Source organism: Lampetra fluviatilis, chromosome 1 (assembly GCF_964198595.1).
Source record: "Lampetra fluviatilis chromosome 1, kcLamFluv1.1, whole genome shotgun sequence".
In the NCBI taxonomy this organism is placed as follows: Eukaryota; Metazoa; Chordata; class Hyperoartia; order Petromyzontiformes; family Petromyzontidae; genus Lampetra; species Lampetra fluviatilis.
Genome location: NC_136275.1, coordinates 22,341,161 through 22,366,556, shown reverse-complemented (window position 1 = coordinate 22,366,556; position 25,396 = coordinate 22,341,161). Strand labels below are relative to the sequence as shown.

Below are 25,396 nucleotides of genomic sequence, written 5' to 3'. Positions count from 1 at the left end.
AACTCAACCTAATTTTGAGTTGAAAACTCCACCTACAGTATTACCCAGTAAGGATTAAAAACAAATCTTAAGTTCAAAAAAATTATAAAGTTAATATGAAATGCTACAGCAGATGCATATCATTACGAATTACTGAAGTGATGTAAAAGCAGTGAGTTGAATGCAACAAACCTCTCAACATTTTACCTGAAAATCTTGGACTGAAAATCATTCTGCCAATGTGGCAGATTGGCATTGAACAAAATCCAAAGACAAATTTTCCCACCAATGGCATTTAACATATCTTAAACATCATGACATAGTAATGTGGTCGCTAATCTAGTTTTACCACAACTTAAGACTAGTAAAATATTTCTCACCCACAGCAAACGGTACTTGTTAAATGTATAAATGTTAACACACCTATAACCAAGATACATGACCATCACGGAATAGCGATGGAATCACAAAGTAAGGCTAGACCACAACCAAGACGTTTACTGAACAGTAGCAATGCAAACACAAAACCACATTAAATAAACCAAATTTACCCACAAGGCACAATTTTTTACTTTCCAGAATGAAGCATGGCCAGGAGTCAGATTTCAAAGTTAACTTTGAAGTTGCTGCCTCAAGCACCTGACTTTTGAAACACATTTTAAAGGTGACAATTATACAATGACAATGGCTAGAGGCCACCATCAAGAAAGACGAGGTCCCAGAGAAGCCTTTCAAAAGCACACATCGTTTGACAAATTCACATCAGATAAGATCACAAGAGATACAGCACATCAGAGCTACGACTATTCTTTATTGTTTAATACTGGAATGCTCGTTTTACAAAAAAAATGTTCATCAATTAGTGTCAAACCAACTGCAGGTATACAGAAAATGATTTTTTAAAAAAGGTCATGCAAAAGATTATTATTTTGGCACCTCTACACCTAAAAACCAAGCGTCATAAGTAAACAGGAACGAAAAAGTCCATGAATATCGATTTCTATCAGAATTGTTCATTTTACTTGTGTATGTTAATGCTACAAAGATATTTTATTCAAATGTAATACAAAATTACACTAAAGTCTTTATGACCTAAAAATACAAGTAAAATAACCAGTTAAAAAACACGAGCTACATAATAAACTAGTCTCAATTAAAAGCTTACAGTATATCAATGAAATACCAACCATGTAAGAAGGCCAACCCTCTTCCCCTTTACCGCCTACATTTCAGCCAAAGTACACCATTGTACAAAATTGTCCGAAACAATCATTTCTTGAATATCAGGCACTTCCTTCGACTTCTTCCCATCTCATTGCCTCCACACCCTTCAGTTCACTTGCTTTGTTCCTTCATCGGCAACAGTTTCTTAAGGGCCTTCTTTTGAGTTTCCTACAAACAAAATGCATTCATGATTAGACCATGGACTGTTTTAAAGTTGCTGATGAATGGCTTACATCTTCAGCAAGCCATAATGCTTTCGAAATGGATACAAGCTTTTCCCAATGGAATCGTAAGAAAAACGAAATATAAAATAACTTTATCGGGACTTCTTCAGGTCAGAATACATACTAAGGCTCCCACAAGGCCATGCGGGAGGGAGTGTGGCAGTTTGGTGCCAGTGCGGTCGTGTCGTTAAAGAGTTCTCTGCAGTGAGTACTATGTCTTTAAAAACGGTGCAACGCCTCTAAATAAAATTAACGCTAACCGCTTGCGCGTTCCGAGATTCAGAGGTGAACAGGATCTACCCTGCAACTTGCAGACATCTCGGAATGGGAAAGGGTTAAGCTGTAGATATAGAATGCAAATACATGCAGCAATTTTAAAGCCACATGATCTTCGAAATTTGTTCACAACTATTTTAAGTTTACTGTAAACATAAAATAAATTCTTAAAACCCACGAATATCTATTCAAACTTCCACATCCAGTGAACCCTCAGACTTCCTCCTTCCTGTGTTGCCCTCATGGTTAAGCAGAGGTAGAAACCTCTGCTTAACCATGAGGGCAACACAGATTACTGTCCTGCAGGAATTTGTTGGTAATGATAAATAGTTAATGTTAATGTCATACAAGGCTGCTTAATAGGAAGTACTTTAGATTATATCAGAGTTTAGTATTTGCAGCCCAAAATTTGGGAGCAGTACTCTATTCTGAAGCACACAAATTAATTGTATTAGCTGTTGCTCAAGAAACAGTGAACTCAAGGATTTGAGCAGTGCATTGTAGACTTCCTTCAGTAGCTTACCGTTTACCAACAGTAACTTATAGGTACAAAGCTTCATTGTCACACCCTACCATCCCCCATCAGAACAAGTTGCGACTGAGAATCAAGGCATAATATATTAAACAGCCTCTCGAAAAAAATAACGGGGATAGGAACAAGAGCACAGGTACAATAATTAACAGGTAGCAGAATAATGCTTATTGTGTCTTTTCAGGTAAGCACAATATAACACATGACAAAGCAATACAGGTTAGGCTTGAGTGCAAATATATAAGGGGGTTCTAAGGAACTACGATGGATCAGTGACATGAATTAACAATATCAATGAAGGCCCAAATTTGTATTTGAAACCAGACAATTATGTTAATAAGATATTAGTAATAGATATTCCATCAGAGGAAGATGGGAAGGGAATAAGCTCAAAGGGCCACACGTGAAAACAATATTTGAGCAAAGCTGTTTCAGAAGCAGCATTGTTCTGTTCTAGTTATGTATTATCGTGAATACACAGGATCTCAAATGAGCAGGTGGTGGCCTCTTAACAGGTGGACTATGTATACATATTATAATTGTTTTATTATGCAATTATAATGAATAATTTTAAGTTAATTTAATTCATGACATTTCAGAGGTGAATAAACTCCAATCAAATTACATTAAATACCTCCTAAATATCAACGGGCTTTGCACTAGTATATCATGACCTCCATCTTGAAAACCCTCATGTGGTCTGCAATTTCAGATGTCTGGCCATGTACTCTTTTCAAGTGCTTTATATGCGAGGAAACCAGAGCACCCTGACTATTGAAAATGTGATTGAATTTAGCTGCTTTACAAATACAAATGTTATTAATGGTTGTATTGGGAAAAATAAACCATGACCTATTCCCAATAAGTGGCAGGATATGTAATGCAGCACTTACCACCTCTGCTTGCTCAGGCTAGAGGTCCGTATCGAACCAGGAAAGCTGGCTGTTGTCAGGGGGTGGAGGGAGCCCAAAGTTCAAGTCCTGAGTGTGGTGCCTCAGGTCTGGCAGAGGTTCCACCCCAAAGTCAGCAACTGCGTGCTCCAGCATGGGTTCCACACCTGACAGTTCCGCACCCCCAAAGCCAGGGCTCAAGTGGTATGGCCCAAAGCCAGTGTCTACACACGGGCCATTTCGGAGGGCAGAGAGAACGGGGAGAAGACTCATTAATTTACAGCCAGAAAATTAGTATAATGGAAGTTTACATTTTTGTTATTCATAATATTCTTTATTCAGGGCGTTTGACTCAAAATCCTGATTATGGTTTAATTCAGGTGAACACTGTCCCTCCAAAGCAGTAATAGTAGTATTCTTTTTTTGGAAGAGAAAAATGTTCATGCCACATCTCCATTGGAGAGGCAAGTCTTTCTATAGAACCCCTAAGAAAGATTACACATTTTATTAATGGATTTGAGCTCTCTCTCAACCTTCTGAGTGAGTTGATTGTGCTCATCATAGAGCTCCAAGGATAAACTATTTCAAATAACATAAACCATGCACACATTCCCCTACAGAGCACAGCCACATACCTTCTGGATTATAGGCCATTGGGTCTCCAGGAGGAAGCATGTCCATCTGCATGTCACCTCCCTGAACAGAAACCATTACCAAACATAGGCATAAAACACCAGGGCAATTTGTCCATGACCAGAATGCTCCTACTGGTTCAGACCCAACACCTCACCACCAAAAACTATTTTGCACAATTAACCGAAATTAATTTTTTTGGTCAGACCGTTATTTTTTTTAAATTTACTTTTCTTTCCCACAATTCACAAAGTGCATGAATCCATCCACTTTTGCAATATTATGTTTAACAGCTCCATGGTGTTCATCGAGGACTCTTGCCTATATCACCAGGCAATTCCGCAGCATTTGCAACAGTATCCAGAGGTCTAGCCTACTTAAATGCTACTAGAAAAAAGTAGTCTGGAAAGCACTGGCTGGTGAATCTAACTTTTATTTCATGGTGATGACACAGGCCCGAATGAGTTTATTATAACTACTTAGCCACCATTATTTGGAATATATATCGACTGGACATATGTAAAAAAACAGCGTTATAGCTCATCGGATTCCTCCAGTATAAATATTCTTCTATAGAGCATCACAGATCTTGTGGTTACCATGGGTTTGACTCATGTCTCAGGCCCCTGAGCCACACAGCCAGCACTCACAAAACCGTTAAAATGCTATCATAACCCAGCAAGATTTTCAAAGCTGCATCACCTATACCCTATGGCAGGGGTCCTCAAACTACGGCCCGCGGGCCACATGCGGCCCGCCGAGGACATTTATCCGGCCCATGGTCAGTAATTGGGCTGCGCTTGTGAGCACTAATTGGGCTGCACTGGTGAGCACTAATTGGGCTGCGCTGGTGAGCACTCATTGGGCTGCAGTGGTGGGCACTGATTGGGCTGCGGTGGCGAGCACTGATTTGGCTGCGCTGGTGGGCACTGATTGAGCTGCGGCGGTGGGCACTCATTGGGCTGCGCTGGTGAATGGTTCAATGGGCCAATTGACTGGACTTGCCCCCCCAGGTCTAAGGCTGCCAGCCCTCCCCTGGCTGCGCTTGACTGGCTCTCCCTCCCTCAGCTCCCTCACTTGCCCCTCGGCTCCACTCCCAGTGATATTCCTGTGTGCTGGGGATGTACTGCGATCTGTGAACAAAACTGCAGGTGTAATTAACTTTTTAATGGCACCCGCACCAGTGTGAGCCTGGGGTAAAAGCGGGGTTCCCCCAATCAGACTGCATTGATGGGCAGTGCAGTCTGTATGTCTCTGTGTGGGCAAAGTTATTGCTGGTATATTGTTTTTGTAGCGCTGTATATATATTGGTATTTTACTAATAGCAATTTTGACTCCCTAGGAAACTGATGTCAAGAAAGAGAAAAATTGACTCGGAGTGTAGGATATTCAAAGAACAGTGGACTTATGATTACTTTTTCATGCAGTACAAGGAAAGAGCTGTGTGTCTGATATGCCAGAATATAGTGTACGTGGTCAAAGAATACAATTTACGTCGACACTATGAAACTCAACATAAAGATAAATATGATTGTTTGGTCGGAGAAGTGAGAAAAGATAAAATATTAAAACTGAAAAATACATTAACAACTCAGCAAAATACTTTTGTGAAGCAGAAGAAGCTAATATTTCATCACTGCGAGCAAGTTTTCAAGTTGCCAAGCTAATAGCGTGCACTGGCAGACCATTCGTGGAGGGAGAATTTGTTAATGAATGCCTTATTTCTGTTGCCAAAGAGATGTGTCCAGAGAAGGCCGATTTATTTAGTACAGTGAGTCTTTCAGGACCTACAATTACACGGAGGATTGAAGAAATGGGAGACAATTTGCATCAGCATTTGCAAAACTCCACAAAAAAACTTTCCTATTTTTCCTTGGCACTCGACGAAATCAATGATGTTCGTGATTCTGCACAACTTCTAATTTTTATTCGTGGGATGAATGACTATTTCGAAGTCACAGAAGAGCTTGCTGCACTGCAAAGCATCAAAGGAAGAACTACACGAGAGGATATCTATGAAAAGGTTTGCCAAACTGTGAATGGTTTGGAGCTGAATTGGGCTAAACTAGCCAGTGTGACAACTGATGGTGCTCCTAGCATGGTGGGGTCTAAGAAAGGAGTAATTGCTCGCATTAACCAAGAGATGGACAAACATAACCATTCTCACCCAATAGCCATACACTGCCTCATCCACTAACAAGCGCTGTGTAGTAAATCACTGAAGTGGAAGTCTGTTATGAAAATTGTGGTATCTTGTGTTAACTTCATTAGAGCTCATGCACTAAACCACAGACAATTTCAGGAATTTCTGTCTGAACTAAATGTTGACTATGAAGATGTTCTGTACCACACAGAAGTCCGTTGGCTGAGTCGAGGGAGAGTTTTGAAACGTTTCTATGACTTACTTCCACAGATTACAGCTTTTCTGCTTTCAAAAAACAAAGAAGTACCAGAGCTCAATGATGCAGAATGGAAATGGCACCTTGCCTTTCTGACAGATGTAACAGAGCTACTCAACAGTTTCAATGTGCAACTTCAAGGAAAGGGGAAGCTCCTCTGTGATATGCAATCACATGTCAAAGCATTTGAAGTAAAATTAGGCCTCCTCATCAAACAAGTTAAGGAGGAAAACTTCTGCCATCTCCCCACAACTCAAAATCTGTTAGCGGAAAAACCATTGGTTGCAATTCCCAAACAAAACATGTGTGGATTCACTGGAAAAATTGCAAAAGGAGTTCCAATTTAGATTTAAAGAGCTTCATCTCCATGAACAGGACATACAGCTTTTCCGTAACCCATTTTCTATTGACATTGAAAATGTGGATACAATTTACCAAATGGAACTGGCTGAACTGCAGAATTGTGACTCTCTGAAAGACACATTCAAGTCAAGCAGCCTTCATAATTTCTATGCATTTCTCCCCTCTGAGACATATCCTCATCTCAGGAACCATGCACTCAAAATGGCAACCATCTTTGGCAGCGCTTATGTCTGTGAACAAACTTTTTCCAGAATGAAACATTTGAAATCTCCAACCAGATCTAGACTAACGGATGCACACTTGCATCACTTGTTACGACTAGCAGTGACAATTATGGAACCGGACATTGACCATCTCATTAGCCAAAAGCAGGCCCATAGTTCCCATTGAAATACTGGCAAGTTTGTTGATTTAACTTTACTTGTTCTTCATTTTAAATATTGTATTTGTTCCCGTTTTGTTTCTTCACTTCAAAATAAGATATATGCAGTGTGCATAGGAATTTGTTCATAGTTTTTTTTAACTATAGTCCGGCCCTCCAACGGTCTGAGGGACAGTGAACTGGCCCCCCTGTTTAAAAAGTTTGAGGACCCCTGCCCTATGGTATAAAGGTGGAGTATAGAAAGAGAGGCTCCCCCCTTACCTCGTGCCAGGAATTTGGGTCATGGCGGAACAGAGAGCTTGTGAGTTCCACCGACAGGCGCTTACGGAAGTCCTGGGGTTTGTCCTCCGACAGGCGGAACAGCACAGCTGCCGCATATGTCGCTGTGGGCACATAGCACAGGGCAGAAGCATAAAAAGGGTTGATGACTCATGCAGACATGGAGCAGTCATGTGAGATGCCCATTCACAGTACAAAGGAGGTAACCTGTATTAGGCAATACATGTTTCTAGCAGGCAATCTAGATATCCAGTCAGTGGATATTCAAACTGGATGGCCACAAGTTCAATACCTCGCCAGGGGTCAACATCATCTTCCTTATGAATTCAATGAGTACTACTTTTTGACAAGTCCACAGTGGACATTCCTATTAAGAGATGGCTACGGTTCTTATAATTGTAGACTTTCAACTACTGGCATTCCGCCAACTCAATGATGCCATCCTAAATTATAACACAATAACTCTGCAATGTGCCTGAAGGCAGAGTTGTTCACAGCTTATGCCAGTAGCCGAGAAGTCTTCCTCACCGACATCTCAATAACCATCACTGTTACTTCTCAGGGTAAGGTGGAGAGGCAAGGCCGTTAAGCTACCAGAGATGGAGTGCAAACCCACTGTTGGATTTCACACACAAAACCTCCAGTGATTAAGGATGGGGTGTGGTGCGAGCATGTCAAGACGTATTCAACATTCGTGTATGTGAACAGGTTACAAAAGACAATTTTGCCAGCGTGCTGTCGCTGGTGTTCAGGTACGGCATTGTGATGTATTGTGGGGTTAGAGTATAGAACAGCCCATTGTCCAATTTCACAAATGTAACACTGGGGAGGTGCAGCTAGTGGACTCCATATGCCATTCACATAAGTCTGTTAACCCATGACACCCACTGTTTTGTTACTTCCTGCCCGTTTGAGAGACTTCACCTCTCCAAAGCACATTGCCTGGGTCTGTCCCTCTATCACTTGCCATCCACTCCTGGTGACCTCAAAGCACCAATTGCCTGGCAGCTATTGCTGCCGTAGGCACCATCACTGTTGATATAACTCCAGCTGCAGCAAATGCTGTGGATCTCACCTACGCCCTCGTTGCGCGAGTGCAGTAGCTCGGTGAGAACGGGCGTCGCGCCCTCCCGCTCGATGGCGTCGGCCGCCTCCTTGTCCTGCGCCATCTCGCACAGCACCCCTGTCGCCACGCGCTGCACATTCTCGTTGTTCGAGTACAGCAGCTGCAACGAAGAGGGATGTGGCACCATCTCAAGATTAACATTGTGCATTAATGAAAAACGTGTCCATAAGCACTCAAGTCACCCACCCTACATGGGTAACTACGACATCTGTTAGACATTATCATGGGCAAGGTAGATTCAATGAAAGTGTTTGTACATGTGCAGTGTTGTGTATTACATTTGCATAGCATTTGGATAGCATTTGTATATTGAGGGATCATACAGATTACAGTTTTCAATAATTATATTTCAGGTGGGCCTCATATCTGAACAGATGTTGAATGATCCTGAAACATGACATAACCGATATAATTCTGCTCTCTGAAATCAATCTCTTACCTCAATTGCACCTTTTTACGAGTATGAGCGTTTGAATTTGTGGCTTATCTATTAAAATAAGGATCAAACTCCAATATGCGATTTTAAAAAGTACAACATGACTCGCTCCTCAAATTATCGTCATGTGATGGTGATCACTGTTGGCATTCCAGAACCACTGTTCGAAATTTCAATCTTATTGGGGAACGAGTGTCTACACAGAATGACCATCGTTGACTTCCCACATAGTAGTATCCATTTTATCATCTCTGGAGGAATGATATGGCAAGTTGATTGATGCTTCTATGACCTTTTAATTGTGCCACCTGGAGTTAAAACAGAAGTGCAACATTTAAATACACATTAATGTAGATACATTGCTGTATGGGCTAAAACCATCATGATTGCATACAAAAGTCTGTTTTACCTTGAACGAGCAGAAGAATTAAACGTATAATTACAGCAGAGATGGCTTAACCCCATTAGTCATCCTACTACTTATTCATGCATCTTCATCATTTGTGTCAAATGTTTGGATCATTTTCATAATTAGTCCGCACATGTCCTGTTTATTTAAACCAAAGGTGACAGGTTAACACAAACAGCAAAGTGTTTTGCAACAACGGAATCATTGCCAGTGGCACACCTGCACAAAAACGGGGATGACATTGAGGCTGTAGATAACTTCACGGTTGGCAGCATCTCGTGCCAGGATCTGCAGAGCACCAGTGCAACCCTCCACTATCTCCTCCATACGGATGCCATCCTATTCCATGAACACACACACACAAAGAAGATAATCCCCCATTAAATGTCATGGTTCTTAGGGGACAAGTACCATAAGAGGCACATTAAAACTGGCATGGTCCACAAGGAGCTGGTGTAGCCAGTACAATGTACAGCTGCTTTGGGTTGCCAGTGCTGATGTTTTACACAGCATACCAAAGTACTAATTTAAGTGCAAGTTAACTCACAGGCAACCCAGAACAGATTCAGATGGCAAGTGCCAATAACGAGAAAAATCATGGCTAGGATTTAAACTCTGGTAGCGGGTTCATAGCAGTGCACTACAATTGGATTACTGCTCATGCACAAAGATATGCACACACAACCTTATAATTCAGCAGTGGCAAATCTGCAATGCTTAAAGAGGGCACTACCTCATGTCCCCACACTGACGTAAACATTATTGGCAATAGGTTCAAGGATACCAGAATGCCCAGAGAATAAATCTCCACAAACATAGGAATATATTATGTAAAGATACATTATAGACCTATTTTCTGTACTACTTTCTAGAGACACATCACTGCATTGTGAGCAGAGTATCTCTTCCCATATGATGGTTCAATCCCCGTGTCATCCCCGAACCAAGTCCCTAAAGTACAGGCATGCATTCACCATATTATTACTAGGCAACACGTTTATCAGTTTTTAATTCACACAGCTGCACACTGGGAGGACGTGTAATGTGTATTTGTGTGGGGTGCCCCCACTACCGGCTGCGACTGCTGCATGGTTCCCATGGTATGACGCTGCGTGTCCTGGTGCGCCCGCACCAGCAGCTGAACCAGCCGCTCCAGCACGCCCTGCTCACGCAGGGGCGCGTGGTTGGCAGGGCACAGCGCCAAGTTGCGTATGAGCCCCACGTCGGCCTGCATAAAGACAGCAGCAAACACCAAGCACAATGTTAACAGCTCCACCCGCTTGGCTGAAAATTATCAAGACATTATTACTTTCCTCTAAAGTGAAGTCACAATGCCTATAATCAAACAGCACTGCTGTTCAATGGTAGCTTGGAGCAAGTTATGTTAATTCCACATACTTATGGTGTCGGGAAGTTTTCCCATCGGACAAACACACAACCTCTTCCAAATTGGCACTCATTTTATATTTTTTACAGTCTTCTAAAGGAGAAATGTTTCCCTCAATGGGTTCTTACTGAAGATGACGATATCAGTCTATAAGAGGGTGATTGAACAAACAGGGCGAGCACCAATCACCTTGATGAGCGGCCAGTGTGAGGGCGGCTGCAGCAGCTTCACCACAACAGGTAGCCCATAGTGCAGGCGCACGGCATTCTGGGCCATCTCGGCCTCGGGGTGGCGGCTGGTGAGGTGGCGCAGAGCACAGACAGCCGGTTCTGTGATGTCCTCACGGTCGCCAGCCTGCATCAGGGTCTTTACCAGCACCTCGATGCCACCCATCTGAAAGACAGCCATGGTGTTTCAATTATGTCATTGGGTGAATGGATGAACTGTGGCCATATGATCTGCACACTGAAGTGCAGGAACTCCAGGCTTTTGCTGTTTGATTAAGTTACGTATGCATATAAAAGATACAAATTATCTGATCAACAAGCATTGGGGGTAGCAGTAATATCTTTTGCAGCTGGAAGGAAGCAATAGAAAGCCACACTTCCATGGTAGTGGACATGGAAATAATCAGAGCCGACTTCCCACAAAAGTAAACTTTTTATCAACCTCACAGGGATAATAGGTCGGAGTCAACCTCCAGCTGGGATATGAGATGTGTCCTTCCAATTGTGAATCAAGAGTTACTGCTAAGTAATTGTACAAACATGAAACCAACAACACAGTAGATGTATTTTTTTTTTAACCTGGTAGTTAGACTGAACACACTTAAATGGCATCAACTGTATAGCAAACAGTAAATGGCCAGGAATTGCAATGAGTGCAAGGCCAGCAGGGCAATAGGGGCATTGTCTCACCTGGCAGGCCATGAGCTTGTTCTTGTAGTTGTTGCAGGTAAGATTGGAGAGGATGCCCGCAGCACACGTCACCACATTCAGGTCACTGGAGTCCAGCGCCTGGACCAACATCTGGAGCAGCCCATCCATGTTGTCCTGGCGAACGCAACATGCCTGCTTAGGGGAGGCACCAGCCCACAAGCTCCAGGTGCACCACAACTATCACTGCTGTTGAGAATCATCCCAGAATAGGTCACTGCTGTTTGGTGCTCACTGTACAGCACCTCCTGAATGTATGCACTATCCTTACCCTAACACTATCCTACCCGACAATATTAGCCTACCGTTACTCCAATCCTGAACTTACCTTATATCCCTATGCTACCCTACCCACACTCTACCTATATTAACCCTAATTATTTCTCCTCTCAACCCAACCCCAACCGTACTCCTCTCCAACCTCAACCATAGCACTCCCCCAACTCCTATCATACCCATATCATATGCATACCTTAATTCTACCCATTTAGGCCTACATACCAAGCAAAGTAAAGTGTACTTTTGGATTTGAGTACAGCCAATGTTGGGTGATGATTGGTCATGTGGCGAAAAAACATTTTTATTCAACAATTTGTATATTGTTTCCATGCAGGCACATCCATGTATTATTTCGATTTTTTAAATCAGTATTTCTACTCAAATATGCAGTGGTGCTATCCGGAAACTATTTTATGCCATGGCTTCAAATCCAGAATCTCTAATTATCCCATGCTTACTAACCAACCAAACATCAGCGTTTGCTTGCAGCACAGTACCAATTATACCTAGGTTACTCTCAGTTGCCAAAGCAAAATGTAATACAAACGTTTCCAATTACTTAATTCGTAAGGAGTTCACTTTGGACCAGCCATCTGTAAAGGTCGCATAATACCTGCTTAGTAGCAGCATCGGAAAGGTTGCGAAGAGTCCACAGGGAGTTCTGGACCAAGCGCTGGCTTGGATGGGACAGGTGCAGAGCCAAAGCCTGCATGCCTCCTGCACACCCATCACACATACACAAGGACAAATGTCCTCTCTCAGATACATATAGTCACATACAACTCACACATATGCAAACAAACCCACAAACATGAACACACAAATTCATAAACAAAGCATATACGCTCAAACATCATAGTGCAAGTGCTATTAGCAGAGAGCACTTTATGAAGCCACATCATGAGTACGAACCAACTCACCAGCCTCGACGATGGCTGGCTTGTTGCTGGAACACACCGAGAGGACCTTGATCACACGTGACGTGGTCCAAAGCAGCTTCTCATAGTTGTACGTGCGCATGATCTGCACCAGCGCCGCAGGGCCGCCGCTCGCCAGGATGATGAGCTGCGGGTGTTGCGAGACACAAATTGAACATTTGAATCTGAAAAGTCCTACATGACAAGAAATCTAAAAAACACAGAGCTACATGTCTATTCACAACTTATTTTGGTCTAAATCTCCACTCTCACATAAGTGTTATGATGTAAGGCAGTCCTCGACTTACGAACACCCAATTATGAACACCCGCATTTACCAACCAGCTTCTATTAAATTTGTTTTTAACATTTATTCAAAACAGGAACTCTCACTTGCAAATTGAACCGTGGAACTAATTTGTTTCGCTGAGCGATCCTCTGCGAGATGTAACGAGTTAGCCTCGTGCCAGGAGTGAATGTTTGTGTGTGTGGATATTTAAATACAGTAGATTACTGTGTTCCTACTTATGAACCGTTGGACTTACGAACGGGCCCCAGGAACGAATTGTGTTTGTAAGTCAATGACTGTGTACTCATCTGCGTTTGGGGCCTAAGCCAATGGTGCAAATTTCACACTTCCTCTGTGATAGGGGCAACCCTTCCATAAGACAACCACTCTTAAGTTACCACAAAAAAATATTTATTTAATTAGCCCGAGAAAAATGAAAGACTAAGTAGACTACTCATCAAATGTTTATCTCACAACTTTGAATTATTATTCAAGTGCTCTATGGACAATAAAACGATGAGCACAATATGAAAGTTATTGACCCAATTATTGATTACGAGTCAAAAAACCAGGATTCGAACTCACGACATTTCGAATGCGAGTAAAACACTCCACAACAGTTCCACCTCACTTAACTACTCTAAGCAGATGAAAACGTAACAATCTAAAAGCAGGATATAAAGATATTATCGTTTCATGTGTGTGCTTTCTCTAGGAACTCTTGACTTTCTTCCGCATGCAAAAAACAAGAAAAAAACTTCCCAAAGCAAGACTTTCCTGAAATTGTGTCTGGAGACAAAAGGCTTCACGTATATATAAAGGGCTTTTACAATTCCATAAATGTCGACATATTTGAGGTCTTTGTATTAGGCTACATGTCGCTATTTATTTGTAACAATGCAGTTATATGGCCTCAGGCAACTCAAACAGCCCTGGACTACTTCCACTTGCTCTCCAACGAACCTTACTCTCCTGGTTGCCGTAGGCGAGGATCTGAAGGCAGTCTGTGGTGATGGCCAGGAACTTGACGTTGGTGCGGTTCAGCAGCGCCACCATCTTCTGCAGGCCACCAGCCAGGCGCACGGCCATTTTGCTGCCCTCTTGGTGCAGCAGCAAGTTGTGCAGTGTGGTGATGGCATAGAACACAACCGATTCCACGGGAGAGCTGCAGGGGCAACGCACGCAGAGGCCTCAAGCTAAAGCCCAAATACAATTATCTGAGTGAACGTGCAAATCTTTACAAGGGTGTTTTGAAAGCAGCTTTGGTCGACAATAAATACAGAGATCAGCATTATCTTTAAGAAAATCTTCAACCGGCGGAGCTGTGAGGTGGAAGTATACAGTTAGTGAGCTCTGAACCTGTCTGTATAGATTTTGAGTCATCTCCTTATGCATGTGGGTTTGAAGATATATATGTGAGAAGATATGCAATGAACAAAAACTAGCAAAATATTTAAATGCAGGACTCCAGTGATGATTTTATGTACATCTTAAGATGTATTATTTCTTCAACTATTGTATGTGAACGATAATTGATGTTCAACTAAGATAGTGGATAAAAGGAATGGCACATTTATTACCCTTGTGCCTTCTACAATACGATTACACCTCCGATTAGCATGGTTGGCAATGTACAGTCTAAAAGTTGTTCAAAATCCATACAATTCACCGAAAGCACTAGAATATCTGGTATGTACACCAAAATCAGTGTACAATGCTTAAGATGTCCTAGCTAGACCATGCAAGCCGTTACATGCTCAGCTAGGCACAATGTGGTTTATCTTTCAATGCACAATAGAGCAATGTCATAAAAGCGATGACATTAAAATGCTTTGCCCCGTTCGTCCTTCCTGCATTAGTTCCACAACAAACAATACGCTCCGCACACAAAGATCACACATACTGACCAATAGTAATTCTGGTAGGATTTTTCAAAGGCTTTTCACACAAGGGACAGGGCAAAGAACCTTTAAAAATATCCATTAAATCCACATTTCTCACGCATCAACTTTTTCCCCGTTCAGATGCCCAACACGTCCCGGTTGCTCGACGTATAGATCAGAAGTTCAGGATTAACACACGCAACATAAAAAAAACAGCGTTATTACCAGACAGCCGATACCGTAGCATAACAGGCCACACCTGAGCATCTTGACAAGGGCAGGGATGCCACCAGACTTGAAGATGGTGAGCAGGCCCTGCTGGTGGTGGGAGAGGCTGTGCAGTGTGCCAGCAGTGTGGCGTGCCGTGTCTACGTCGCCTGTGTTCTGCATGGCACGCACGAGTGCAGCCACTAGCGGTGGCGAGTTGATGATGGAGAGACGCGCCGCGTCCTTCTGCGTCAGCTGGTGCACCATCATGGCTGCCTGACCCACCACCACCTGACAAGAGACAAGGGAAAAAAATAAGTATAACAAGCAATGAGTGCACATTTCTCCAAGTGCGGCTGGGGGACATGTTGGTGGCCAAGAGAATGAAGAGACTTGTGCGAGTGTTATTCCTCACGTATGTTGCTCATCTCCAGTTTCCACCCTCCCCATGTAAAACACTCCTTATAAAGAAATTGGCCAAACACCCCAAACTATGACCCCCCTGAGAAAAAGTCCTGAGGATCAGAAAGGTTTTCTGAGATAAATAAAGGGCACTCATTATAAATGCCAGCTCCGTGGCACATTAGTTAGTGGGCTTGGCTGACAATTGGTAATACAGGAGTTAAAATTGCTGCCTGGGGTCAGAAATTATGATTTTTCCATCATCAATGTCAATAAAACAAGTAACACTGTGGGAAATCAAGAGTGGTTATCCCATGGAAAACCTGGCCAACACCTGAGAATGTGAAATTAAGACCAATAGTGCTACGCGGTCACTCCAGGCTCATTGGCTGACTTTAACTTCAACACATGAAATACAAACCTTACTTATATTGTGCTGTTTACAATATTGACCAGCGGCACATCACAATATTAATTCTGAGTTTAAGAATTAAGTGTCATATTGAAAATATGAGATTTAATAATTTTCCGAAAGACAACTTAATTGCACAATGTATTTGCATATCACAATCTCCAATAAATAGATTTTTCTTGACCAAGATTTGGACAAAAAATCCTATTGCCAGAAAATAACCACGAGTCCAGGGGAGTAATCACCGGCACAAAGTGGCGATGTGCTGACCCACAGGCATGAAATAATTCAACCACCCCCACTTTTAAATAATTGCTGCAATCAATTATCGATTACAAGTCAATTCAAGAGTCCATTCGAATTGGCTCATCTGCACTTTTTTTTAATCCTACCACCTCATACTATCTTAATTTAATGCGTGACTAATAAGCACAAGATTGCTAGTCTAATCGCAAATCCTTAGAGGTCTACTGTGCATTATCAGCTGTTCCCTGCCACCCCTCACGTGCCTGGTCCTCATCGTTGAGCAGCTTGGTGAGCTCAGGGATGGCACGTGTCGCCAAGTCGGCGTCGTCCTGGTAGTTGATGAGATTGACGACGGCGCTCTTGAGCATCTGAGCGGGCTCGGCGAGGCGCTGCACGTTGGTCGGGTGGTTCCCGTCGAACTGCGTGGGCATCACCTGCACACCCTCCTCCAGCGTCTCAGGGAACAGTGCCCCGCGCACGCGGTGGGCACGCGTCGCCGCATACGATGTCTCCACCTCTGAGCAGGTAGGAGGGAAAAACAGCGAGTGTTAAACCATGGCGCAGAAGCAGCTGTGCACACAGAGAACAACCACAGCCGTTGTGATCAAGAAGACTGTGCTTGCACTTCAGCTTGCCTTGTTTAAAAGTTTGTAAATGCAAAAGTGAGGCTGGGTGACAGCTTTGGTTCGAGTTCTTCACTAACAAATGGAAGCTTGAGAGTTCATATCCAGGTTGAAGGCCAACCAAGTCTACCAGTATCATTCCTCTCAGGTTGATATATGTACCACTATGGGAAGCAAACTGTGGTTGTGCTGTGAGATAACTGATTCCCGCTCACTGTCAATGGAGAGGAGCGCTGCCCCACACACTTGCTTGAGCATGGAGACACTTTTCCTTTTGATAAGTGGTTGCCATGATACACAGCATGCCAGGGACATTTACAGAAGACAAAGGCATCTGTTGTTTGGCTTTCATTGCCAGGGTATAATGTTGAAATATTTCACGGGAAATATGACAACAGTAAAGATATTTCATCCCGTTATAAGCGACAAAAAATAATCCAAAGAATCTAACAAGGCAGTCATGCAAGAGGATCTGGGAAGTCTCTCTCACTACTATGCAAAATCTCCTTAAAAATGAGCAGTTTTGGGTGTTTATGTTGAATCCCAAGTTTCCACCTAAGTCAGTTTGGCTGTGAGGCACATAATCTGCATACAATCAGAAGCATGGAAGTACAAACAAAGACTAAGTAAGTTAAGAATATGGGACAGCTTTATCTTGAACTGACATGGAGGCCTGCGAGTAAAACTATAACTTGGGAGAAGCCGGGTAAGATGGGGAAATAAGTGAGGAAAGACACCATGCTTACTGAGCGATCGTTGTACTCACCGGCAACCTGTCTGGCATTGAAGCCCTGGTGCTGGAAGCCCTGCTCCCACTCAAAGCCCAGTGCCGAGTCGGCTTGCTCGTCCTCCAGGTGCTTGCCGTTCAGTGACTGAGTGCGTGTGACTGCCCCGGAGTGGATGCCAGAGTCCAGGTAGGACTGCTGCTGCCACTGGCTCACCTGGACCTTACGGTCAGGATCCACCGCCATGTCCAACTCCATCAGGTCGGCTGCAAAAGTGACAAATGGGTGTGTGGTTCTCCGGCACATGCATTCCCCAACAAATATCACTCCGGACCACAGGCCTTGATATGAATCTATCGGGAATTGAAAGGTTTTGTGCACAATTTAATGAAAAGTTGCTTCGTCTCCATAACCTACAATGAGGTTAATTGTACAAATCAATGTATATCAGCCATTTTCTATAAATGTAAATCTTGCCGACAGTGTCTCCCACCAAAAATTAGTTTGGGTGACACTTGGAACCAGTGGCACACCCATAGGCCAATCACGGAAACTCCACATTTATGTGGTGGGAGCCAGTCTCTTCATAGGATGACCAATTTTGACTTTCAATTAACAATAACTCGCTAAACACCATGTACATGGCGAATTACATATTCATATTCCTATTTTGGGTGATCGCAAACTTGTAATAATGTACCCACCTATGCCCTTCACTCATATTTACACCACTGCTCATTATCATACCTACTCATCATACAATTTTCTTAAAAACTGGGTTTCCCAAACCGGTGCTCCTGATAATCTATTCTATCGTGTATTTTGGATTTGAAAGAGATACCAGCTTAAGACTACTGGTGCAAACAACAGGTTTTATAGAGTTCAACCTTACAATGAACACCAAAAAGGGACTTGAATGTTACGTCTGACCAACATCGGTATGCATTACATAGGATGTGAACAAAAACACAAATGTTTGAGAGACTTTACTTTGAACAAAGAAAAGACTATTTCAGATCCTGGTACATTTAGTTGGATGTGAAATGCAGTTAAGTAAAAATAACAACGAAAATGCATCACAATAGCTACTTGTGCATGCAAAGTAAAAGGCATCGTGAACAATATGCATGACAATACATTTACATTAAAATCATGAAATAAAATGTATGATCACTATACATATGCATACAGTTTCATTCAGTGTATTTGAGAAAACTCTTACCATGTAAGGACATCTTTCGTTGAAAGTTCCTTGTCACCAAAGATTATTTGAAAAGTTCCTGCAACAAGAGAAGTAATTTTGTTGAGCATGGACACTTAACGAATGCCCTCATTGCAAGTACAACATCCACAAATCCCATCGACAAATGTACTCAACAGCTTAGTGTTTAAAGCAGAGAGAAACACGGGTTGGCTAATCAGAATACTAACTAACCTCCCTCCCTTTTCTTTTTTTTCTGAAATACTGAAACAGTTAATTCACTCAACACCAATGACCTAGATTCAGAAATGCCTTGTTTTTTGTTTTCAAAAGTTCAGCCAATTCTGTTTTTAAGAAGCCTAAAATTGGTGGGGCACAGGGCCAGGTTAGCTCTTGTGGATCTGGAAAGTCGGGGCCCATTAATAACCACCGTAGGAAAATCCCCTGCAGCAAAAAGTGAATATGCACACTTGACCACTGCAACTGCCCCAGAAACACTCATGGACACTTTGCAACTAAGCAAACTTCTAAAGTGTTGAAAAAGTTACTTGGCAATTTTTTCTGAGCAATACAGTATTTACTTTTAGGTGCTCAAAACGTGGGCCTTTTAACACCTGTCTACTTAGCAAGTGTTGTAAAAGGATTAAGCAGTGTTTCTATATCTTGCATTCACTTTTGTGAATGAAGGATTATTCATCTTTACAAAAATATGAATCCTGGCACCCAAATCATAAACTGATAAAACAGTGTAAAGTGCATTTACAACAATAGTACACAGTCTTAAAAAAATAAACTGGATATTAGGCACCTACACATATACTTTTGTGGCAGTCGGTGCTATGTCTCTTCCAAAATGTACTATAGTCACTTCATTCACATTATAAACATAACATGCAAATGCAACTCGAGCAAATATAAACATCATTTCCACAATATGGTTAAAATCAGGCATGGTCGGCACATGCATGAAATCTAGATTTTTGGATTCAAAAGTTGGCGGATCATAAATCATATGCTGTGATACTCCCAAGCAGCTGGGCTGCGAGTAACCAAGGATATGGCAGGACAGCGCTTGGATTGAGGACGTTTATTCTATTGTAATGTATTGGTCTTCGATAGGTACTTTGGCTTCCTTCCAATTGCAAAATACTGCTTAAAATTTAACAAACAACCTAATGCAGGAGTCTTCCTGAAAGTCTTGAAATTCACATCACTCTTTCCAGGCTAAATAACTACTGTTGTAATCCCTGGCCACTGAGAACAGTGAAGAGGTTCATGTTTAAACAGGTACAATGTAGAACCTCAAAATGCGAAAATGCAGCATGATGGTGGCCAGGAAAAGTAGTGCTCACTGCCGATTCAAGTGCCCATTAAATCTTATCCCCGAAAGTTGTTCTGCTTAGCAACATACAACCTTCATATAACGCCAGCCCATAAAACACTTTTTTTTCAGTCAAGGGCCTACATCTGTAAGCAATTTATCTGACAAACAGCGTCACATTCCTACAAATTTCATAGTGCCCCTGAAAAGAGCCTGCTGCAAAAGCGGCCTGGGAGCAGACAAGCGAGTCCAGTTGATCGGCACAGCACGTGTTGTTTAATGGCTCATAGACCCATTACATCTTTAACAGGAATGTGCACCAATGGCATTCTAAAAGCAGCTCTTATAGGCTTTATAACCATAGGACAAGTTCAAATCCTAGTCGGGGGTGAACTCAGCCTATCATTCTTTGGTCGATAAAATTAATGAATATTTGTGGCTGTCCTATACAGACTCAACCCCACCATAGTCTTAGGGCAGCCAAAGGAGATACGTGCCACCCCTTGTTTGATTGAAGAGGCAATTAATTTTAACCACACAATAAAACAAATGTAAAACACAAGGTACCATTATCTTGAATGCGATTGTTAAATATACAATCAAATGTCGACAGTGACCAAGAAAAACAAGTTGCTTCTACAATACCAAAGCATTAGCATTGGTAAAGTTACTTTACCATCCCCCGCATTCCCAAATGCATATCCCATGAACGTCATGGGACCTCCTTTGCCAGTACCAAAATATGAGAATAGGTTTTTTCAACACCGTTTGAGACAAGGCTCAAAAGAAAGCTGTCTCCGGTGTGGACCAATCAGTTTCAAAGACAATGCATATATGATCAGTTTTTTGTTTGCGTTTTGACCATAAGTATTGTGGTTAATGCAGACATGATTCCTTGTAAAAGGTTTCAGTTTGGGGTTTTAACAACTTAACACCTGTTTTGTTGCCAGATAAAAGGGGAAAAACCTATGCTCATCCAATGAACGGTTTAGCAAACAGGCAGCGCATTATTGCTCACTAATCTAGGTGACGATTTTCAAACAACTTCAAAGATTGCAGAATGAAATGCAACAAAAACACGGCAGAGAATTTGTTAGAGCCAATGGTCAAACACGTTGCACTGAATAAAACGTTTGCCCCCCCCATACCACACGGCCCCTTCTGCAACCTTCAACCCCCCACCTCCGCGCCACACCATCCACACAACAACCCTCCTTATTCGGAACAACGCAGATACGGCGCTCCCTTCACATGGCACTGAAGTGAGGGCGGGGGATGGGAGATGGCTTAGGAAGTCTGGACACACCAATCCCACCAATGACTTCATCGCCATCCAAGTACACTTGTCTGCACAGTTCTGACTCAACGCTACTTAACAAACACAACAATGATCCACTATTTGGCGTTATGAACTGTAGGGAGCAAAGTGCTGTGAGTGAGCGCCTATTAACGCTCGTATAAGCCAGAAACAATAAAAAACCACAAAGATCCACCGTATAGCATTAACAGACTTGGGGCAAGTGCTGTTAGGGAACACTTATGAAGGTCTGCTCGGAATTTATGGATGGTGGGTGACTAGCACCACACCAGGCCGCCTTTGTCTCCCTCATGGCGATGTTTACGCACCGCACCAGGTACTCGTGAGGCCCAGGACCGGTTCAGATAATCGTCATTGGTGTTGGTCGTAAGCGGGAGTCGAACTCGTGTCGCCGGGTTCGTAGCAGAGCACGCTAACCACTACTCTACCGCTCCCCAACAGGTATTTACTCGGTGGTCAGAACACACACCCACATCCACCTTGCCCTCCATCACAGATATTTACTTAAGACTGAGTTGACCCAGGAGAGGCCCTTCAAAGGTTCAAATAACACGTTTTACTTGTGTTATTCATGACAAGGAATACATGCAGCAGGCCAGCATTGTTTGGAGAATGCAAACAACTGCTCCCAAAAACACATAAGCAGTTACACACACAAGCTAGATGATACAATAATAGTGTAGGGAAACCTGCTCATGGATACGATGCGAAAGAAGTTCACCATACAGACATAATCTTGATTTGAAGCTTTCGTGACTGCAGGAATCCATACTCTTTGGTTCTTTCGGTAAAGTCACGTAAGTATGATGATGGACGCTTGTGTTGCGCCCGAAACGTCGTGATTTATTTTATATCTACGTGACTTTACCGAAAGAACCAAAGAGTATACAGACATAAGTAACCCCCCTTGTTCACAGGTTCGTTTTCACAGCACACCCACCAGACTTCCTTACCCCGTCTTACTCATCTCATTCTTTTCAAATGGTTTACTTTCGTCATGACCCACGACTGCAACAACAGCGACACACTAAACAGTGACAAGGGTTTGACGTGTTCGGCAATGGTGAATACATGCCAGCAACCTGAATCAGCAACAATGCCAAAAGGCGTAACAATTTCAGACCAGTTATAATTTCAACCTGCCCATGCCTGCAGGAAAAAAAACATTACGATATCTGCTGTACTCTGCTGAATATGACGAGGGGCCCTATGTGTTTACGAACGACTCTTGCCTATAACCCCAATAGCATTTATTTAACTGGACACGACTGAAGAGACTAAAGACAAACAAAAACTGGTCCAGTGTTTTGCTTTTTTTTTAAACAAAAATTATATTGTAAAACAATGGTCCAGAGGATCCATTCATTGACAATTAAATATTATGTTGGTTTATTTTCAAGTTCCACTGAAGCTGATGTTGGCAGCCAAACTTCTGAGCGAATGTTTCATTAAGTTGTGCATTTCAGCAGCACAAGTATTGGGGGGGTAAAGGTGCGTTTTGATCCAAGTACACGGACCACACTTAATTACATTTAATCTTTATTTACATAAGCAAATAGCACTTGATTACAAGGCTACAATTGCAGTTCATTACGTCAACACTGACTTGGTGAAGTAGTAAAAAAAACGGATGCAAAAATAGCCTTCAATTACTTTATCACTTGTGAGCTTAAAGGAATTACTATTTTTCTGGGTATCATATATGTAGTAGTACTTTTATCCTCAAATAGTATGCACTTTTAATAGCTTGTTATAAAACATGCCAATCAGCAAAATACCAAGTATATTTTTACCATAACTTGACCACTGCATAAAATACAACTTCACTTGCCATATTAAACATGTATTTAATAATAACACAGATTAATCTCCACAGGTACAGCCTACCAAAAGTTAGCATAACTCTGAAAAGATGGAACCGTACGGTAATACAATTGGTGGCCACTACTGAATATTGCCAAGCAAGACACACGTTGAGGATCGATAATGCATGTATATTACAGTCGTACTACCACCTACAAATGTATTTTAATTTGAACAACTAAACGCTACAAAATTCCTCTCACATTAAAGTAGCTAAAGTATGTGAAACTATTACAAATGGGTTATTCAGAGAGAAACACCGATCAGAAATCTGCGGTCCACTCACGACTGCAGCTGAGACGTCTCTTTTTTTGTAAACCTTGTTGGATTCTCCCCCTTAACGTCAACACTGGATTAGTCTTTAAGCATTTAAAGACCGGGTCTAAACCAACGCTTTAATGCAAAGCTTAATTAGGGGCACCGCAAACTAAACCCGAACCAACTTACGCCTGTGCAAGTCCTTGTTTACACTCAACAACAGAAGCACAATGTACACATACGGTGGTACTGTATAGGTTTAAAAAAAAACAACTACCCAATTAATTATTATTACCCAATTAATATTACAATCAACGTATATATATATACACTTATAACGTGTAAATGTACATCACCTATTTCACCTTGTTGATTGTTGGAATAAATTATGTTAGCGAGAACCTATTAACGTGAATCATTCTAACCCACCTCACAAACCAGCCCAGATGTACATTGATGGCCAATTCTATCTCGTTAAGGCCATCATATTCCAAATGTCAATGCTGTTGTGCACCAACGATAAAAATCTAACTCAAGTCACTGAGATCATAACCCATCTATCTCCCTTAACACCGTGCTTCCAAAGCACATGCGCAACAGCCATATAACAACACATCGTGTGTAAAACACGCGTGAATTCAAGCTTCGCATGTACAAAACGTATGCAGGTCAACACAAATTAGAGGCACTAAAAAAACAACTAGTTAAAAAGACACGCGTGGAAGAAGAATCTCGTGCCTTGACCTCCTTACAGCCACAACCACCACCACATTCAGATGCCTCAGCCAAACTTTGCAAAGCACCCTTCTTCCCCTACCTGGCGTTTATGATACTGGAGTCTGCACGAGACTCAGTAGGGGTTGTTCCCCTAGAGGTCTGCGTTGCTTTGCTCCGAATGTTGATATTGAACACGAACTAGTGAGCCTCTCTTTTTCTTACGCCCCACCGCCAGCAGCCACAATGAACGCAAGACAAGCACATACACATTGCGTTATATACATCTACACATATATACATTGTGCTCTACAACAGGGTGTGTAACGTGCAGTATACACAAGGTACACACAGTTGTGCAAGTATAAATAATCGTGTGCCCAATACAACTTTAAGTGCCCCGCATTTAAAAATGTAATCTAATAACAGTACTTACTATAGAAATGATAGTTATGCTTAACTGTGGTGGTAATCATACGAGTAATGAGTTAATGATACATCTGTAAACCAAAGCAAAGATAACAATTACACACAATACACACAAAATACACACTAAATACACACAGCACCATCACCCATTGCATTACAAATAACACGAATACTTAACCTGTGTAGTTTAAATGCGGTAGTGGACATCACTTACCAGCACGTATCTCTCAACTGAAATGCAGTTTCACGTGTAATAGGAACTATCCACAACCCTGTACAAATAGCACGGTAATGATATTCGCAGTGGGATTTAAAACTTTAAAGGATTGGAATCAAACACAGCACAATAGGGGCAGAGTTACAAGTTCAGTCCCGAACGTAACAAGACACAAAAGAGTTACCACCAACAACCAACCAGTTGATCCGACAACAAGCGACACTTAGCGAGACGATAACATCGACAACATCATCATCACCAACATCTTGGTTTAACATCATTACCAACATCTTCGTTTATTAACATCATCACTACCAGAGACGCCCCAACTCCTCACACGACCAAGTCTCTTGTCGCGCTCGCTCGACTCGCTCAACACTGCCACGGCTCGACTCCGACTGTGTGTGTGTAGGTGAAGGGAAGACACTGACCGTGAGGGAATGTCGTAGTGGTGGCTATGGAAGTAGAGGGAGGAAGACGAAGCAGCGGCAGCTGGAAACCGCCTCGGTCTAAAGAGCCCGAGGCGAAATGGCGGCAGCGGGGGCGGAGCACCGCGGCGAGTGTATCCCTGCGCCACGCGGCGAGTTGTATCCCTGCGCCACGCGGCGAGTTGTATCC

General features: G+C 42.4%; 1 protein-coding gene across 3 annotated transcripts; it reads right to left on the bottom strand.

The window, feature by feature from the left end:
* Nucleotides 1-770: 770 nt before the first annotated feature.
* On the bottom strand, nt 771-25,391 carry LOC144934057 (catenin beta-1-like). 3 transcript variants are annotated; one of them, XM_078859428.1, is made up of 17 exons: nt 25,210-25,391; nt 18,680-18,737; nt 17,499-17,723; nt 16,373-16,626; nt 15,102-15,340; nt 13,923-14,124; nt 12,674-12,818; nt 12,367-12,470; nt 11,457-11,612; nt 10,729-10,932; nt 10,225-10,380; nt 9,372-9,491; nt 8,257-8,407; nt 7,164-7,285; nt 3,761-3,821; nt 3,129-3,349; nt 771-1,371 (listed from the first exon to the last, which is right to left on the bottom strand). In XM_078859428.1, exons 2-16 carry the CDS (start codon nt 18,690-18,692, stop codon nt 3,147-3,149), a joined length of 2,355 nt encoding a protein of 784 aa, XP_078715554.1. In that variant the 5' UTR covers nt 18,693-18,737; nt 25,210-25,391; the 3' UTR covers nt 771-1,371; nt 3,129-3,146. The 3 variants fall into 3 exon arrangements, with proteins under 3 accessions (XP_078715554.1, XP_078715563.1, XP_078715571.1); XM_078859437.1 differs by having other exon boundaries at nt 11,457-11,609; nt 25,210-25,390; XM_078859445.1 differs by having other exon boundaries at nt 11,457-11,591; nt 25,210-25,390.
* Nucleotides 25,392-25,396: the final 5 nt, after the last annotated feature.